At 43.5% G+C, this 19,990-nt stretch overlaps 1 protein-coding gene across 2 annotated transcripts; it reads right to left on the bottom strand.

Annotated features, from left to right (window-relative positions):
* Positions 1 to 15,348: 15,348 nt before the first annotated feature.
* On the bottom strand, positions 15,349 to 19,560 carry LOC106601858 (transcription factor Sox-9-A). 2 transcript variants are annotated; one of them, XM_045715674.1, is made up of 3 exons: positions 18,768 to 19,560; positions 18,195 to 18,442; positions 15,349 to 17,695 (listed from the first exon to the last, which is right to left on the bottom strand). In XM_045715674.1, exons 1-3 carry the CDS (start codon positions 19,205 to 19,207, stop codon positions 16,914 to 16,916), a joined length of 1,470 nt encoding a protein of 489 aa, XP_045571630.1. In that variant the 5' UTR covers positions 19,208 to 19,560; the 3' UTR covers positions 15,349 to 16,913. The 2 variants fall into 2 exon arrangements, with proteins under 2 accessions (XP_045571630.1, XP_045571629.1); XM_045715673.1 differs by having other exon boundaries at positions 15,349 to 17,698.
* Positions 19,561 to 19,990: the final 430 nt, after the last annotated feature.

Consider the following 19,990-nt stretch of genomic DNA (forward strand, 5'->3'; position numbering starts at 1 on the left):
CCTGCCAATTACATTACAGAGGCCTAGAGAAAATTAAATGAATGAAGCCAATTTGTGCCACAATGCCCATTTTTATGGAATGGAAGAAAAATAAGGAACAATAGTTACAAAAACTTTAGATTCATTTAATTTGATTTACTTTTGCAGCGATACGAGACAGAAAGACAAAGTTGTGTTTGTTACTTTTGCAGCGATACGAGACAGAAAGACTAAGTTGTGTTTGTTACTTTTGCAGCGATACGAGACAGAAAGACAAAGTTGTGTTTGTTACTTTTGCAGCGATACGAGACAGAAAGACAAAGTTGTGTTTGTGTTTCTAGGCTTCTGACAAGCTAAATGAACATGCTCAACATGTTTTGTTTCCTTCACTTTGCATCGAAGAGGAACCAGACCCCAGAGTGTGAGCTAGAGTATATCTCTCAGGAATCTCCATTCGCCCTCAACTTTACTTGGTTGAGGTATTATTAACTTGTTTGCTGAGGGGATTTGGTCTGCCTGGTTGTCCAACATTGGGAACAGAGAGAGACAGGAAGTGGGTAACTAAACATATTGTTGTATAGGAGAAGACTGATTATCTGGGAATTGGCTTGGTTCACTGTTGAAGTAGCTGCGAGAACCAATCCTCCCCACCCCCACCCTGTATGCAGTCACACACGCACGCACGCACGCATGCACAGAAACACACACACACACACACACACACACACACACACACACACACACACACACACACACACACACACACACACACACACACACACACACACACACACACACACACACACACACACACACACACACACACACAGTTAGCTTAGCTGATGTTTTTTTGCCACCACTTTACGATTTGTTTTGTTGCTCCCAGTGTTATACAGGAAGACACAAACCAAAATGGCCTTCAATAACCACCAGTACAAACACAGACTTGTGTTCACATCCCACTATTGCAGTGCAGGGACAGTAGATACTGCTTTACAGATACTGCTAATTTACACTAATATTAGTTGGCAGTGGCTATTTTAACAAAACCAAAGTGTTGATTGCAGGGTATAAGGAAACCACTGTAATATTGTAATTTTGAACTATCTCTTCAACCATCACATTATCACTCTGTTAAGTTTCACCATTGTCCTTCCTATTCTAATATAGATGCCCGTCTGCATTCCAGAAATATATATTAGATAAACCTTCTGCAGTTTGATACAACTACATTTATGCCTCAAGTATCAACTACCAGAGCTCAGCTTACACCTATTCAATCTAATGAATAGGTGGTATCAGTTTTGCTGCCATGTTGATACACACAAACACAAATAAACTATCCACTGGGGACAAGTATTGTAAACTGATATGTTTGGCCGAGATGTAGCAGGTAACACCAAGAGTTACCAGAGACAAATGAGTCTATAGTACATAGTATGTAACAACACGTGTTATCAGAGACTAACTAGTCTTTAGTACATAGTATGTAACAACACGTGTTATCAGAGACTAACTAGTCTATAGTACATAGTAGGTAACAACAAGAGTTATCAGAGACTAACTAGTCTTTAGTACATAGTATGTAATAACACGTGTTATCAGAGACTAACTAGTCTATAGTACATAGTATGTAACAACACGTGTTATCAGAGACTAACTAGTCTATAGTACATAGTAGGTAACAACAAGAGTTATCAGAGACTAACTAGGCTATAGTACATAGTAGGTAACAACAAGAGTTATCAGAGACTAACTAGTCTATAGTACATAGTAGGTAACAACAAGAGTTATCAGAGACTAACTAGGCTATAGTACATAACAACAAGAGTTATCAGAGACTAACTAGTCTACAGTACATAGTAGGTAACAACAAGAGTTATCAGAGACTAACTAGTCTATAGTACATAGTATGTAACAACACATGTTATCAGAGACTAACTAGTCTATAGTACATAACAACAAGAGTTATCAGAGACTAACTAGTTAATAGTACATAGTAGGTAACAACACGTGTTATCAGAGACTAACTAGTCTATAGTACATAACAACAAGAGTTATCAGAGACTAACTAGGCTATAGTAAGTAGTATGTAACAACACGTTTTATCAGAGACTAACTAGTCTATAGTACATAACAACAAGAGTTATCAGAGACTAACTAGTCTATAGTACATAACAACAAGAGTTATCAGAGACTAACTAGTCTATAGAACATAAACACAAGAGTTATCAGAGACTAACTAGTTAATAGTACATAGTATGTAACAACAAGAGTTATCAGAGACTAACTAGTCTATAGTACATAGTACATAACTACAAGAGTTATCAGAGACTAACTAGTCTATAGTACATAGTATGTAACAACACGTGTTATCAGAGACTAACTAGTCTATAGTACATAGTACATAACTACAAGAGTTATCAGAGACTAACTAGTCTATAGTACATAGTAGGTAACAACAAGAGTTATCAGAGACTAACTAGTCTATAGTACATAGTAGGTAACAACAAGAGTTACCAGAGACTAACTAGTCTTTAGTACATAGTATGTAACAACACGTGTTATCAGAGACTAACTAGGCTATAGTACATAACAACAAGAGTTATAAGAGACTAACTAGTTAATAGTACATAGTATGTAACAACAAGAGTTATCAGAGACTAACTAGTCTATAGTGCATAGTATGTAACAACACGTGTTATCAGAGACTAACTAGTTAATAGTACATAGTATGTAACAACAAGAGTTATCAGAGACTAACTAGTCTATAGTACATAGTATGTAACAACAAGAGTTATCAGAGACTAACTAGTCTATAGTACATAGTAGGTAACAACAAGAGTTATCAGAGACTAACTAGTCTATAGTACATAGTAGGTAACAACAAGAGTTATCAGAGACTAACTAGTCTACAGTACATAGTAGGTAACAACAAGAGTTATCAGAGACTAACTAGTCTATAGTACATAGTAGGTAACAACAAGAGTTATCAGAGACTAACTAGTCTATAGTACATAGTAGGTAACAACAAGAGTTATCAGAGACTAACTAGTCTATAGTACATACAGTTGAAATCAGACGTTTACATACACCTTAGCCAAATACATTTAAACTCCGTTTTTCTCAATTCCTGACATTTAATCCTAGTAAAAATTTGCAGTCTCTGGTCAGTTAGGATCACCACTTTATTTTAATAATGTGAAATGTCAGAATAATAGTAGAGAGAATGATTTATTTCAGCTTTTATTTCTTTCATCACATTCCAAGTAGGTCATAAGTTTATGTACACTCAATTAGTATTTGATAGCATTGCCTTTAAATTGTTTAACTTGGGTCAAATGTTTCGGGTAGCCTTCCACAATCTTCCCACAATAAGTTGGTTGAATTTTGGCCTATTCCTCCTAACAGAGCTGGTGTAACTGAGTCAGGTTTGTAGGCCTCCTTGCTTGCACACTCTTTTTCAGTTATGCCCACACATTTTCTATAGTATTGAGGTCAGGGCTTTGTGATGGCCACTCCAATACCTTGACTTTGCTGTCCTTAAGCCATTTTGCCACAACTTTGGAAGTATGCTTGGGGTCATAGTCCATTTGGAAGACCCATTTGCGACCAAGCTTTAACTTCCTGACTGATGTCTTGAGATGTTGCTTCAATATATCCACATAATTTCTTGCCTCATGATGCCATCTATTTTGTGAAGTGCACCAGTCCCTCCTGCAGCAAAGCACCCCCACAACATGATGCTGCCACACCCGTGCTTCACGGTTGGGATGGTGTTCTTCGGCTTGCAAGCCTCCCCCTTTTTCCTCCAAACATAACGATGGTCATTATGGCCAAACAGTTCTATTTTTGTTTCATCAGACCAGAGGACATTTATCCAAAAAGTACAATCTTTGTCCCCATGTGCAGTTGCAAACCGTAGTCTGTTTTTTTTTATGGCGGTTTTGGAGCAGTGGCTTCTTCCTTGCTGAGCGGCCTTTCAGGTTATGTTGATGTAGGACTCGTTTTACTGTGAATATAGATACTTTTGTACCTGTTTCCTCCAGCATCTTCACAAGGTCCTTGTTGTTGTGGGATTTATTTGCACTTTTTGCACCAAAGTACGTTCATCTCTAGGAGACAGAACACGTCTCCTTCCTGAGCGGTATGACGGCTGCGTGGTCCCATGGTGTTTATACTTGCGTACTATTGTTTGTACAAATGAACGTGGTACCTTCAGGCATTTGGAAATTGCTCCCAAGGATGAACCAGACTTGTGGAGGTCTAAAAAAAGAAATCTGAGGTCTCGGCTGATTTCTTTTGATTTTCCCATGATGTCAAGCAAAGAGGCACTGAGTTTGAAGGTAGGCCTTCAAATACATCCACAGGTACACCACCAATTGACTCAAATGATGTCAATTAGCCTATCAGAAGCTTCTAAAGCCAAGACATCATTTTTCTGGAATTTTCCAAGCTGTTTAAAGGCACAGTCAATTTAGTATATGTAAACTTCTGACCCACTGGAATTGTGATAGAGTGAAATAATCTGTCTGTAAACATTTGTTAGAAACATTACTTGTGTCATGCACAAAGTAGATGTCCTAACCGACTTGCCAAAACTATAGTTTGTTAACAAGAAATTTGTGGAGTGGTTGAAAAACGAGTTTTAATGACTCCAACCTAAGTGTATGTAAACGTACGACTTCAACTGTAGTTGGTAACAACAAGAGTTATCAGAGACTAACCAGGCTATAGTACAAGAGGGAACTTTGCCTTTCTCTCAAATGGCACCTTATGGGTCCTGGTCAAAAGTAGTGCACTATATAGGGAATAGGGTGCAATCTGCGACGTGCACTTTCTCTTTTCAACAGATAATTGGAACCAAATGGAAAGATGGATGGAAAATCCCCCAAATTGAATTACTATTGTAAAGAATTATACTTAGAACAATGAAGGATAACAGGGATAAGAAACAGAATCTTGTATTATTTACAGCTAAGTCTTTCTAGTCATCTATCAAGCTATTTCTGGGTTGAATTACAGGAATTATAGAATTTCAGACAGTTCCTGTGGCCATTAAGGCTTTTCTATGCTTTTATATAAGTTCTGTAATATGTTGATTGTATCGCAAATCTTTCATATCAGGTATTGTAATCTTACAGTCTACTCAAATGAGACACAGGCATGAGGAATAACATCTGGTTCTATGTTAAAAGTACAGTACAGTAAATCAGCCTCCAATTTAGCTACTGCATTGTACTGTGAGAAATCTGTCTCTTCTGTTAGGTGAAACCTGTAGATCAATAGGAGAATGATGATGATGTGTGTGTGTGTGTGTGTGTGTGTGTGTGTGTGTGTGTGTGTGTGTGTGTGTGTGTGTGTGTGTGTGTGTGTGTGTGTGTGTGTGTGTGTGTGTGTGTGTGTGTGTGTGTGTGTGTGTGTGTATGTGCATGCATTTGTGTGCGTGTGTGTGTGTGTGCATGGGTGGGTGTGTTGTTTGTGTGTGTGTGCATGGGTGGGTGTGTTGTTTGTGTTTGTGTGTGTGTTTTAGCCACTACCTCCACCACCATGCTCCACCCCACTCCAAACCACCCACCTCTCCCACACACCGGCCGCCGGTCTGGTGCACATGAGACCCTCAGACGCACTTAATGAGATTATGGTAATATCATTTATCAGCACTGACCTGGGGCCTGTGCCAGGTTCCTTCATTTATCCTGAGTCAAAGGCAGGGAGGAGGGAGCAAACACACACACTCGCACACATACGCATACGTACACACACACACACACACACACACACACACACACACACACACACACACACACACACACACACACACACACACACACAGTGAACTCAATATGGGTTGACTGCCTCCAGTAGACTGGCCTGGCCTAGCCTGGACCCTTGGCACAGGGGGATTTCCTCATGGGGCGGCACAAGATGGATGTTAAGAGGGCAAAGTCACACTGGCACTTTCTGAGACTGAGTCCCCAATGGCACCCTACTACATATGTAGTTCACTACTTTTGACCAGGTCCTACAGGCATTAGGGTGCCATTTGGGACGCAGATTGGGTCTAAGGCTGTGTCAGAACACTAGCTGTCTGCCTGCCTTATCGTAAAATAGTGATCAACAGTGAATGTGACTGTGACATGTTCTGGTATATGAATTGTATATATAGTGAAGTTATCATTACTCATTGTGTATTTATTCGTTGTGTTATCATTTTTGTCTCTGCATTGTTAGGAAGGGCCTGTAAGTAAGCATTTCACTGTTAGTCTACACCCTTTGTTTACGAAGCATGTGAATGTAGTTATACACTGAGTGTACAAACATTAGGAACACATGCTCTTTCCATGACATAGACTGACCAGGTGAATCCAGGTGAAAGCTATGATCCCTTATTGATGTCACTTGTGAAATCCACTTCAATCAGTGTAGATGAAGGGGAGGAGACACGTTAAAGAAGAATTTCAAGCCTTGAGACACGGATTGTGTATGTGTGCCATTCAGAGGGTGAAGGGGGAAGACAAAATATTTAAGTGCCTTTGAACGGGGTATGGTGGTAGGTACCAGGTGCACCGGTTTGTGTCAAGAACTGCAACGCTGCTGAGTTTTTCACGCTCAACAGTTTCCCGTGTGTATCAAGAATGGTCCACCACCTAAAGGACATCCAGCCAACTTGACACAACTGTGGGAAGCATTGGAGTCAACATGGGCCAGCATCCCTGTGGAACACTTTTGAAAACTTGTAGAGTTCGTGCCCCACCGAATTGAGGTTGTTCTGAGGGCAAAATGGGTTGTAACTCAATATTAGGAAGGTGTTCTTAATGTTTTGTAACATCAGGGTAAACCCTGACCGTAGAGATGGTGATGGAGGGTGTAACTTGTAGGTTGCCATACACAAGTTTGCCGGTTCGATTCCCATATCAACCCCTAATCACACTTCTTACCTAAATGATCCCATAACTTGAACCAATTGGAATTACTTTCCCAAACTTAACTAATCACATGGTAGACTTGAGGTAAGTCTAGTTTGTCATCCACTCCCACCATAATAGTAATCACATGGTAGACTTGAGGTAAGTCTAGTTTGTCATCCACTTCCACCATAATACTAATCACATGGTAGACTTGAGGTAAGTCTAGTTTGTCATCCACTCCCACCATAATACTAATCACATGGTAGACTTGAGGTAAGTCTAGTTTGTCATCCACTCCCACCATAATACTAATCACATGGTAGACTTGAGGTAAGTCTAGTTTGTCATCCACTCCCACCATAATACTAATCACATGGTAGACTTGAGGTAAGTCTAGTTTGTCATCCACTCCCACCATAATACTAATCACATGGTAGACTTGAGGTAAGTCTAGTTTGTCACCCACTCCTACCATAATACTAATCACATGGTAGACTTGAGGTAAGTCTAGTTTGTCATCCACTCCCACCATAATACTAATCACCAGATGCAGCAAGTTTTCAACTTGAGGGTATTGTTCCCTTGGCAATGCACCTCATGACTGGCCAGCCAGAGCTGGCTTCTAGTTGTGTGTGTGTGTGTGTGTGTGTGTGTGTGTGTGTGTGTGTGTGTGTGTGTGTGTGTGTGTGTGTGTGTGTGTGTGTGTGTGTGTGTGTGTGTGTGTGTGTGTGTGTGTGTGTGTGTGTGTGTGTGTGTGCGTGCGTGTGTGTGTATGTGCTGCAGGGTTGAACTAAGGACCATTTGTCACCATGATTTAGATAGAGTTTCCTCTAGGGGCTGTGTGTTGGTTTTAGCCAGTCTTTTATGGACTAGCTGGCCATTGAAAAGGAACCTAGATGGGGGGGTCAATTCAAACTGTCCCTTGTGTTCAGTCCAAATGGGGGAAGATGACTTGATAGGAAAAGAGAAAATGAGAAAATGAGGAAGCTAACGTTTTAGCTTGAAACATTGACTGTACTGTACTAGACAGCGATGAAAAATCATACTTGATGTTAAAGAAATGAATAACGATGAGCCACTATAGGGGAATTGTGAAATAGATGGTGAAGTTGTCATCAGAAAAAGTTTGAATTCAGTGTTTTGAGCCCAAAGGATGTTTCAGAGTGAAAGAGAGCTTCTAGGTTCCTGTTGTTTTTCATTTCATCCATTGTGCAGTGTAATGAATATGCAACACACACCACTCCAAAACAGAAACAGAATATCAATAGTATTTTCCTCTTTCATGTTCAGCACTTCCATTGAAGACATGCAAACACATGTGCACACACACACACAAACATACACCCAACCACCCCCCAGTCTGTACTGTCTGTCCTGTTTAGTCTCATGTCACTTTGTTTTGATATTTTATTGTCGTTCAGTCTCCAAGGGTGATTGGCCAGATTTGGCTCCTTTCTTTCCCTCTTCCTTGTTGCCCTCAGAAATACCACCCATTGGGTTCAGAGGGGTCAGGCGTCCCTGTAGAATATTAATGGGCTCGTTCTGGGAAAACTGCCCATGGAGAGGCAGAGAGATGGCTGCCTGGACAATGAAGAGAGAGAGAAAAATGTGCTCTTGTTTCCGATCCTCCTCAGGAACATTCATCTGCCCAATCCTGCTTTTCAGGGGTAGCACTGGGACCGCGTCCATACTGTACATATTGACTAACTGGACTAAGCTGCTGCTGTATACATGCATGTCTCTCGCTCTCGCTCTCTCTCTCTCTCTCACACACACACACACACACACACACACACACACACACACACACACACACACACACACACACACACACACACACACACACACACACACACACACACACACACTACCATGGCTGAGCTAATCTGCTGTCAATGCCACCCTAAACCAAGGTCATGTGGCTGTGACATGTGGAAGGCAGGACCATTTGCCATTGTGATAAAAAGCTTGAGCGAAGCTCATCATAGGTTAATGCAAATCAATGAATGTATTTATTATTCTCAGGATTATTCCTGTAACAGCATGTTTGAGGGGATTCCTCCAGTCTATTTTCAACATTCAATCATCTCTACTGTCACAGTAAAGCACAGTCACAACTGCTGATGTAAAAAGGGCATCATAAATTAATTTGATTGAGATTGATTGATCCCCAATGTTTTTATTTCCTTCATTACAACTATTGTTGTCCTCCTTTGCACCTAAACCTCCTGTGAATGTAGGTGTATGGAGAAGTTTCCCTTAGATGCTGATCTTGGATCAGTTTTGCATCAACCCCACTAAGGGTTAATGTAAGGATTGGACAAGGGGAAGCTGATCCTAGATCTGTACCTTGGGGGAAACTTCGCCCTGGATCGTGAATATCATTTCTTGTATTACGTATTCATTGCACTTCCTTGTGGGCGGCTGTTGTGAAGCTGATGGGTTGCGTCCCTTACTCTGTTTGTCTACTACTGGGTGAGGCTCCAATGTGGCCATGGCAGCGCCACTTCAATGAGTCACAGCGATGCTAGCAGCAAGAAGGGAAAGCCTCGCTGTCTGATGTCATTTCCTGCTTGGGTCTGGGCTATTAGGCTGTTATGGCACATGACACACTAATCTGATGAAATCCAGTGAAAGTGGTCCATGGTCACTGCCCTAGTTTTATTTCAGGCTGAGCAGCACCCTCTGATACAGCCCACAGTATTGTAATGACCAGGGACTCTGTTACAGCCCACAGTATTGTAATGACCAGGGACTCTGTTACAGCCCACAGTATTGTAATGATCAGGGACTCTGTTACAGCCCACAGTATTGTAATGACCAGGGACTCTGTTACAGCCCACAGTATTGTAATGACCAGGGACTCTGTTACAGCCCACAGTATTGTAATGATCAGGGACTCTGTTACAGCCCACAGTATTGTAATGACCAGGGACTCTGTTACAGCCCACAGTATTGTAATGACCAGGGACTCTGTTACAGCCCACAGTATTGTAATGATCAGGGACTCTGTTACAGCCCACAGTATTGTAATGACCAGGGACTCTGTTACAGCCCACAGTATTGTAATGACCAGGGACTCTGTTACAGCCCACAGTATTGTAATGACCAGGGACTCTGTTACAGCCCACAGTATTGTAATGACCAGGGACTCTGTTACAGCCCACAGTATTGTGATGACCAGGGACTCTGTTACAGCCCACAGTATTGTGATGACCAGGGACTCTGTTACAGCCCACAGTATTGTAATGACCAGGGACTCTGTTACAGCCCACAGTATTGTAATGACCAGGGACTCTGTTACAGCCCACAGTATTGTAATGACCAGGGACTCTGTTACAGCCCACAGTATTGTAATGACCAGGGACTCTGTTACAGCCCACAGTATTGTAATGACCAGGGACTCTGTTACAGCCCACAGTATTGTAATGACCAGGGACTCTGTTACAGCCCACAGTATTGTAATGACCAGGGACTCTGTTACAGCCCACAGTATTGTAATGACCAGGGACTCTGTTACAGCCTACAGTATTGTAATGACCAGGGACTCTGTTACAGCCCACAGTATTGTAATGACCAGGGACTCTGTTACAGCCCACAGTATTGTAATGACCAGGGACTCTGTTACAGCCCACAGTATTGTAATGACCAGGGACTCTGTTACAGCCCACAGTATTGTAATGACCAGGGACTCTGTTACAGCCCACAGTATTGTAATGACCAGGGACTCTGTTACAGCCCACAGTATTGTAATGACCAGGGACTCTGTTACAGCCTACAGTATTGTAATGACCAGGGACTCTGTTACAGCCCACAGTATTGTAATGACCAGGGACTCTGTTACAGCCTACAGTATTGTAATGACCAGGGACTCTGTTACAGCCCACAGTATTGTAATGACCAGGGACTCTGTTACAGCCTACAGTATTGTAATGACCAGGGACTCTGTTACAGCCCACAGTATTGTAATGACCAGGGACTCTGTTACAGCCCACAGTATTGTAATGACCAGGGACTCTGTTACAGCCCACAGTATTGTAATGACCAGGGACTCTGTTACAGCCCACAGTATTGTAATGACCAGGGACTCTGTTACAGCCCACAGTATTGTAATGACCAGGGACTCTGTTACAGCCCACAGTATTGTAATGACCAGGGACTCTGTTACAGCCCACAGTATTGTAATGACCAGGGACTCTGTTACAGCCCACAGTATTGTAATGACCAGGGACTCTGTTACAGCCTACAGTATTGTAATGACCAGGGACTCTGTTACAGCCCACAGTATTGTAATGACCAGGGACTCTGTTACAGCCCACAGTATTGTAATGACCAGGGACTCTGTTACAGCCCACAGTATTGTAATGACCAGGGACTCTGTTACAGCCCACAGTATTGTAATGACCAGGGACTCTGTTACAGCCCACAGTATTGTAATGACCAGGGACTCTGTTACAGCCCACAGTATTGTAATGACCAGGGACTCTGTTACAGCCCACAGTATTGTAATGACCAGGGACTCTGTTACAGCCCACAGTATTGTAATGACCAGGGACTCTGTTACAGCCTACAGTATTGTAATGACCAGGGACTCTGTTACAGCCCACAGTATTGTAATGACCAGGGACTCTGTTACAGCCCACAGTATTGTAATGACCAGGGACTCTGTTACAGCCCACAGTATTGTAATGACCAGGGACTCTGTTACAGCCCACAGTATTGTAATGACCAGGGACTCTGTTACAGCCCACAGTATTGTAATGACCAGGGACTCTGTTACAGCCCACAGTATTGTAATGACCAGGGACTCTGTTACAGCCCACAGTATTGTAATGACCAGGGACTCTGTTACAGCCCACAGTATTGTAATGACCAGGGACTCTGTTACAGCCTACAGTATTGTAATGACCAGGGACTCTGTTACAGCCCACAGTATTGTAATGACCAGGGACTCTGTTACAGCCCACAGTATTGTAATGACCAGGGACTCTGTTACAGCCCACAGTATTGTAATGACCAGGGACTCTGTTACAGCCCACAGTATTGTAATGACCAGGGACTCTGTTACAGCCCACAGTATTGTAATGACCAGGGACTCTGTTACAGCCCACAGTATTGTAATGACCAGGGACTCTGTTACAGCCCACAGTATTGTAATGACCAGGGACTCTGTTACAGCCCACAGTATTGTAATGACCAGGGACTCTGTTACAGCCCACAGTATTGTAATGACCAGGGACTCTGTTACAGCCCACAGTATTGTAATGACCAGGGACTCTGTTACAGCCCACAGTATTGTAATGACCAGGGACTCTGTTACAGCCCACAGTATTGTAATGACCAGGGACTCTGTTACAGCCCACAGTATTGTAATGACCAGGGACTCTGTTACAGCCTACAGTATTGTAATGACCAGGGACTCTGTTACAGCCCACAGTATTGTAATGACCAGGGACTCTGTTACAGCCCACAGTATTGTAATGATGTTTCTGATATTTCTGTGCATATTTCTGCATGACTGTGTGCGATCCTGTTTCACACACACACATGCAAGCCGCACGCACACACACACACATGGTAGGAGTGTGTGTTGATGATTTTCTCAGATGTCTTGGACATTAGTCCTCTCTCACTTATTCTTGCCTTCTCTCTGTGCTGTTTTTGAGAAAAGGCGTCAACCTGAGGTCCAGAGCAAGGCTGCTGTTGGGAAATGACAGGACTGGAAGAAGAGGAAAAGCTAACCCTGTATGATACCATATAAGTCAAAGAATCACTGGTCCATCTGTGTTCAATAACAATAGTACAGATTACATTAAATTCACTAATTACTGTTTTTCTGTATAATCTCTCCACCTCTGTTTCTCTTCTATCTCTGTCTTTCCCCATCTACCCTCTATCTGTCTCCCCCACTCTCTTCCTTCTCACCCCCTTCTTTCTCTCTCTCTCTCTCTCCACTCCTCCCTTCTCTGCCTGGTTTTCCTCCTTTCCCGTGGACCATCCTTGGCTGCTCTTTCCTAACCCCTGCCCCCTGCCCCCCTCAGCCCCCTGCCTCCCTCAGCCCCACCCCCACCTCAGCCCCCTGCCCACCTCAGCCCCCTGCCCCCCTCAGCCCCCTGCCTCCCTCAGCCCCATGCCCCCTCAGCCCCACACCCCCTCAGCACCATGCCCCTCAGCCCCACGCCCCACGCCCCCCTCAGCCCCACGCCCCCCTCAGCACCCTGCCCCCCTCAGCCCCATGCCCCACTCAGCCCCACACCCCCTCAGCCCCCTGCCCCCCTCAGCCCCACGCCCCCTCAGCCCCCTGCCCCCCTCAGCCCCACACCCCCCTCAGCCCCACACCCCCTCAGCCCCCTGCCCCCCTCAGCCCCACGCCCCCCTCAGCCCCACGCCCCCCTCAGCCCCACGCCCCCTCAGCCCCACGCCCCCCTCAGCCCCACACCCCCCTCAGCCCCACGCCCCCCTCAGCCCCACGCCCCCTCAGCCCCACACCCCCCTCAGCCCCACACCCCCCTCAGCCCCATGCCCCCTTACCCCGTTGCCCTGCTCCTGGTCTGGGCCACTGCAGAGAGACAGTGATGGATGTGTCTCAGGGGATCTCTGGGGGTCTTGGCACGAGGGGGTCCGGGTCTTACACAGTCTGCTGCCTCCTGCTGTGGGGAAGAGGGAAAGAGGGGAAGCTGTCAACCTCCCCGTTAACCAAAAACAGTTCTACATAACCAGGCTGGTGGTCAGGCAGACCACCATCCCCAGCTCAGACACTACTTGTTACTACATTACCACACTGCAGACACCAGACATGGGCTGGGATTCTGACACACCTTTAAAGGTCAAGTTCAGTGTGGTCTGTATAGCACTTTGTAACATCGGCTGATGAAAAAAAGGGCTTTATAAATACATTTGATTGATTGGTTTGTTTGAGCCGGCCCTGGTGAGTTGGGTATCTTGAACGGAACTGTTTAATTTCCCTGTTTTTGTCTGATGTCATTGGTGTATTATATTTTACATTTGGGCACTTCTCTATTCTAACCTATGATGCACTGTTAAAGTTCCCTATACAGGGTCAGTATAGTATTCATTCATCCCACACTAAGGTGGTGCATATTACTGGTTCCATGCCAACTTGCAAGGCATGATAACGATAAAAGAGTTGGCCACAACACACTACGAGACCAGGCTTTGGGCAATCAGCCAGTGAGTCCACAGATCTCAGTATACATTATAGTAAGGGGTGAGTGCTATCAGTCCAGTCTGTACAGCCAGTCAGTGAGGTAGTGAGGTAGTGGTGGGTTGGTGGTAGAGAGATGGATCCAGTCCACTTGACGTGAGGACAGAGATGTCATCCGAGACCCTACCTCTAACTTTCAACATGAAAGCAACATTCTCTCAACCTGAAGTTCCCCAACCTAGCCACTGATTGTGTTTACATTGTCATTGATTTATAGAGGGTGGCGCAATCCCATTATGGTATAGCTGGTAATGAATAAACAGAATTTTATGTGCAGTTTGTTTCTCTAAGCAGTGGGGTATACATGTTCGGGGAAGGGGTGTGGACATACATCACCCCAATAGGCCGTAGTACTGATGGCCCGGTGACCTCATGGTATGGGAAGCCTGCAGGACAGGATGAAAGGAAGCTAGTAGCCCCCTGGCTCACCAACCAAGGAGTATGAACATAAAGAGTGGAGCAAGCTGACAATGTAAACATATTCAGGAACTCTAGGGAGGACAACGGAAGTTTCCTTTGAAAATAATTTGCAGTAACACTTTATTTGGATGGTCCATCTGTAGATGCTTATACTATCAACAAACTATCTGTTGATAAGCAACTGTTACGGTTAGGGAAATATTTAAAATAAAGGTTAGGGTTATGGTTAGGTTTATGGTTATGGTAAGGGTTAAGGTTAGGATTATGGTAAGGGTTAAAGTTAATAGTTTGTTAAAACCTTTTGGACATTCCTTCATCAGGGTATTTTACATGACAAATGTTAGGCTTGAGAAGTTACACACGCAGGCCTATTCTGGTTCTACAGTGGTATTATCTATGTAGTTCACAGGTTATAGCATAGCAACTGGCTAGTCTATTTACATGGAGTCAATGTTGTACAATGTTACTATTGTGTTGTTTTGTTTCTACTTTAGATTGCTTTTCTTTATTTTATAAGTTAAGTGTTTTCTTCTGTTTGATAAACTACCGTGGTTCTGCAGTGGTTCTGACCTTGTTAATGTGATTCTAAGTCATTAGATGACTTCTCCATCTTACTGTTTTCTCTCAGCGTGGGTCCACTTCGCTTACAAAGCATTGCATTATGGGTATAAAGGAACCCCACTGCTCCTAAGTTGACATGATAGAGACTTCCAGAAATGTAGCCGATAAAACTGTTCGCCCCCCCTGCTAGTGTGCGTGTACATACTGAATCTAGAATAACATTCTCTGAATATATGAAACAGAACCATGGAGTTTATTTTCAATATGTTTTCTTTTATTGCAAACAATATAATACAAAAGATAAGCTTCTTTTAAGACAATGGCATGTTTTACCTAGGAAAACAAGAATTCAGTTGAATTACAAAGATGCCAACATGAGAACTAAGATATGGAATAGAGAATAAAGAACACAACTTTTTTCAAAAACAAAAAAGTATGCTGGTGATTCTATAGAAAGACATCTTCACACTGCAGCCACAGCTCCAATAACCATGATATCCATATTTGTTAGAATGAATAAAATAACTTCCAGTTTTTTCTTTTTTCGATATTTCAGATCAAGTTTGATCACAATCAGAAGTAATCTGTACACAACTAGATCATCAAAATAACTATTTCAACTGAAAACATTTACAAATGATAAATAAACAAAGATGCTTAGAACAATTTGTACCACATCGAAACAGCTAACCCATCTGCGGAAAAGTTAATATTTTCTCAACTCAATTAGTCGCTGCTGAATTAAAAAATAATAAAATGCAAAATAGTTATTACTTTTCAAATAAAATTAATTGCTAATGAATAAATTAGATGTTAAGACTGGAAGGAATAAGAGGCCAGAGGAACGACACAACTGGAAGGGAGACTGCTGGGGGTCAAAGGCCACTTCCTGTATCTCTCCACGGACAGGAAGTGAGAACTCAGCTGTGGTTTCTAGGCTACACTGCGGCGCTAGCATCGCTAATGTAAAGAGTCTCTCTACTGAGCTTCAGCAGGCACCAACGGCATGAAGGCAATACAAAGCATTTCTCAGTCACATCTACCAACACAGTCAGTAAGGCCCCTGGTGTAACTATATGGCACTTTCTAACGCTATTAGCATTCCCAACACAATAACTTGCGCTGATGTGCTAATTGCTAACGCAGCGACAAGAAAATAGCGATCATTTGTCTAATTCACTGATGACATGGTCACATAATAAGTCATGGTCATAAGCTATTTAAACACCAACTTTGCTTAGTTCTTATAAGATCTCGTAAACAATTACAATAAGATATGTACATGAGAATCAAAGCAGAATGTATTAAAAGAGGACAGGCAGTGAGTAGGGGGACTATTTTCTTTTGACTTCCTGTTCCTGTACAAAAATACATGAGCGAGAAGTGAGGCCGCAGAGGACGTTGTTCACCTAAAGCATCTCTTCCTCATTAAATGTATAAATCCCCCGAAAGATATAGTACCAAAAGACAGTTCAGAACACATACACAGTACATACTAAAATATTTATAACAAATATATCCTCACGGAGGATTCCTCTTTTCAAAACTGAGTTTCTTTTAACATTATACCTATAAAAATATAATCACAACTCCGAGCATTAAAAAAGGCACTGTCGTGAGCCGTTTTTCCGAAGATAATAAATGTTCATTACTTTGAAAAAGTTCTTGAATGTTTTTCTATTGGCGGTGGAGGGTGTGTTGGCATAGAGGCCTGTGGGCTCCCGAGGATTCTGGGAGATAAGTCTCTGGTAGGAGATGGGTTCTTATGGGACAGTCTGTGCTAAGGACTAAGGGGCTGACCTCTAACCTCTGGCCTCTCAGGGCCTGGAGAGCTGGGTGTAGACAGGCTGCTGCTCCCAGTGCTGTGGACTGTGGGTCTGGGTGGGCACCGAGGGCACTCCGGTGGGGTCGGCGATGGGGGTATACATGGGCCTCTGGCTGGGGCTCATATAGCTGCTGAAGGAATAGAGCCCTGAGCCTTGGGCACCTGCATGGCTATAATAAGAGTTGGCGCCGCCCTGGTGATCAGAATAGTCATACTGGGCGCGGGTAATGGAGGGGTAGGATGAGGCGCTGTAGTGCTGCAGGTTGAATGAACCATAGGTGACATGCTGGGGAGGGGAGCTCTGCTGCTCACTGTAGTGGCTGGGGCTCAGCTGCTCCGTCTTTATCTGAGTGGTTCTCCCCTGGCTCTGGCCTTGCTCTCCCCCAATACCTCCACCTCCACTCAGGGTGGAGATGGAGTGCTGCTGCTGCTGCTTGGACATCCAGCCATGTCCTCCAGCACCCACCTGGCCAATGGAACTGGCGCTGATGCCGCGGTAGCTGCTCGTGTAGCCCGTCTGGGTGCCGTTGACGCCAGGCATGCCAGGGTGCCCGTGGGGTGGCAGGTACTGGTCGAACTCATTGACATCGAAGGCCTCGATGTTGGAGATGACGTCGCTGCTCAGCTCGCCGATATCCACGTCCCGGAAGTCGATGTTGAGCTGGCGGCCCGTGCCCTCTTGCAGAGGGCGGCCCTCACGCTTCAGGTCGGCCTTGCCCGCAGCCAGGTCTGTTTTGGGGGTGGTCGGTGGTGTAGGTGGGCCCTGGGACTGGCCTGCTGGTCGAAAAAGAAAGAGTTAATCTCACTGCACACCATCATGATATTATTGACACAAGTGACGCAACCAGGGAGCTAATAAAGATATGCTTGGAAATTAAGAAAGTTCAGATAAGATTTCGGAGTTTCCCGCCATAAAGGGAATGGTGTCATTATCTAATGTGCTTTAAAGAAGAAGAGATAAGTGGGCAGAGTAAAGACAGGTGGTAGATTTGCATGATGGCTTGTAAAAACCACAAATCATTGACAGGTGTGTCAGTTCACGAGGGCCCTAAAGGAACTGATATTCACGTTTTGAATAGGATAGCAGAGGCATTTACAATATAAAGGATATATATATCACTTTTTTATTTCACCGGCATAATAGTGATTCCCATTCTACTTTATTAACATGATTATATTATAACATGATTATATCGACCAAAAGCAAGTTTGAGTAAACCTGGTATTATCTAGAAGGACAATATAATAAATTGTTCGAATGAATTGTTGTTACCTGAATGTTCACCGGGAGAATGCACTTCGCCCATGCTGGACGCGGGTGAGTCGGCTTGCTGGAGAGCTTTAAAGATGTCACCGGAAGAGATGTGGGTTTGCTCGCCGTCCTCTGGCTCGCTCTGCCCGTTCTTCACGGATTTTCTCCTTCTGGGCTGGTACTTGTAGTCGGGGTGATCTTTCTTGTGCTGCACCCTCAAGCGTTCAGCCTCCTCTACGAACGGACGCTTCTCGCCTTCGTTGAGTAATCTGGAAACAAGTATCGTATTACATTACACGTTTTCCAAGTGTTGAAACAAGTATTATAATTATTACTATTATTATTATTATTAAGATGTTATTATTATAGCCCAATATTTGAAAACTACAAATTCGAATCGAAATTATCCACATAGCTTACACTATTGAATTGCAAATGAAGCTATACACCAGACATCTTTCCAAATAATTGATTCACACTGCTATTAATTCAAGCTTTATCTAAGAACCTATTTGTGAATAGCACAATATTAGTTGATGAAATGAAAATCTCCTCAACGGCGGGGAAACGTGATGATAAGGAGTTGTAACCTACCTCCAGAGTTTCCCGAGGGTTTTGCTGAGTTCTGCATTGTGGAGATGTGGGTACTGGTCCGCCAGTTTCCTCCGGGCGGCTTGAGCCCACACCATGAAAGCGTTCATGGGTCTCTTGACATGGGGCTTGTTTTTGCTGGAGCCGTTCACTCGGACGGGCATAGGCACCAAGGTCCAGTCGTAACCCTTCAGCACCTGAGACACCGCATCTCTGATACATACTGGGAACTTGTCTTGGTCAGCCTTCTTGAACTCGCCGAGCACGCCGTCTGGACCCAGTAAGAGATGATTATCGGACGGCCTGGTATTCTCGGTGTCGGAACCGGAGCCGGACGGGCACGGCGAGCCGACCGAATCGTCAGACATGCTGGGGCTTGGAGCGTCAGAGAAACACTTCTCCTGTTCGTCTGTCATCTTCAGGAAGGGGTCGAGTAGATTCATGCGGGAAAAATGACCGCTAAGCTAATGCAATGAATTGCTCTTAGAGGGAAAATGTCCTTCCTTTCAAGACTTTAGAATCCAACAGCTTCTGTGCCCACGGGCTGCAATGAATGTCACTGAGTTCGGTGCGCAAATTGGTTGACAAAGCTGCACTCCTGCAAACTGTCAGAATGTTAATGTGAAGTCCTTCCAAAAGTCGTCTATTCAAAACACGTTTTCTTGCGACCCGATGGAATAGGCACGCTGCAAATGCACTCGAATGTATATTTATCTTGGAAATAAAACACTTTCTGACATAAAGGAGCAATTTAATGTTCGCGTCAAACTTCCAAGATCATTGAAGGAATTATGAATACACTTTCAGTGTGAAGCCTGTATTTATAGCGATTGGGTGAAATTTTTTAGGAGGCGGAGACGAAATTTGACTCTGCGCTCCCCCAAATCTTCAGTCAACAACTGAGAGAGGACCTTAAATAACATCAAATAAAATATGTTAATTTGTTAAATTCTTTCAACTTTGTCGAAAAATGTACATTGATTCAATAATTCATAATTTACTCCTTTATTATAAACATGTAATCATTGAGTCATATTGCCTAGATACTTGGTTGTGTTCATTACTGGTATATTTTACTCAAAAAACGAAATATACACAAGTTCAAATATATATTGTCTGGTATAACTACCAGTTTGTCATGTGTCCATCTTTCCATTAAAGTATTAAACATAAAAACATTACAAACTCTATTGGCTTATTCAAGTGCATTTTTTTACTTTATTGTT

Source organism: Salmo salar, chromosome ssa03 (assembly GCF_905237065.1).
Source record: "Salmo salar chromosome ssa03, Ssal_v3.1, whole genome shotgun sequence".
NCBI lineage: Eukaryota > Metazoa > Chordata > Actinopteri > Salmoniformes > Salmonidae > Salmo > Salmo salar.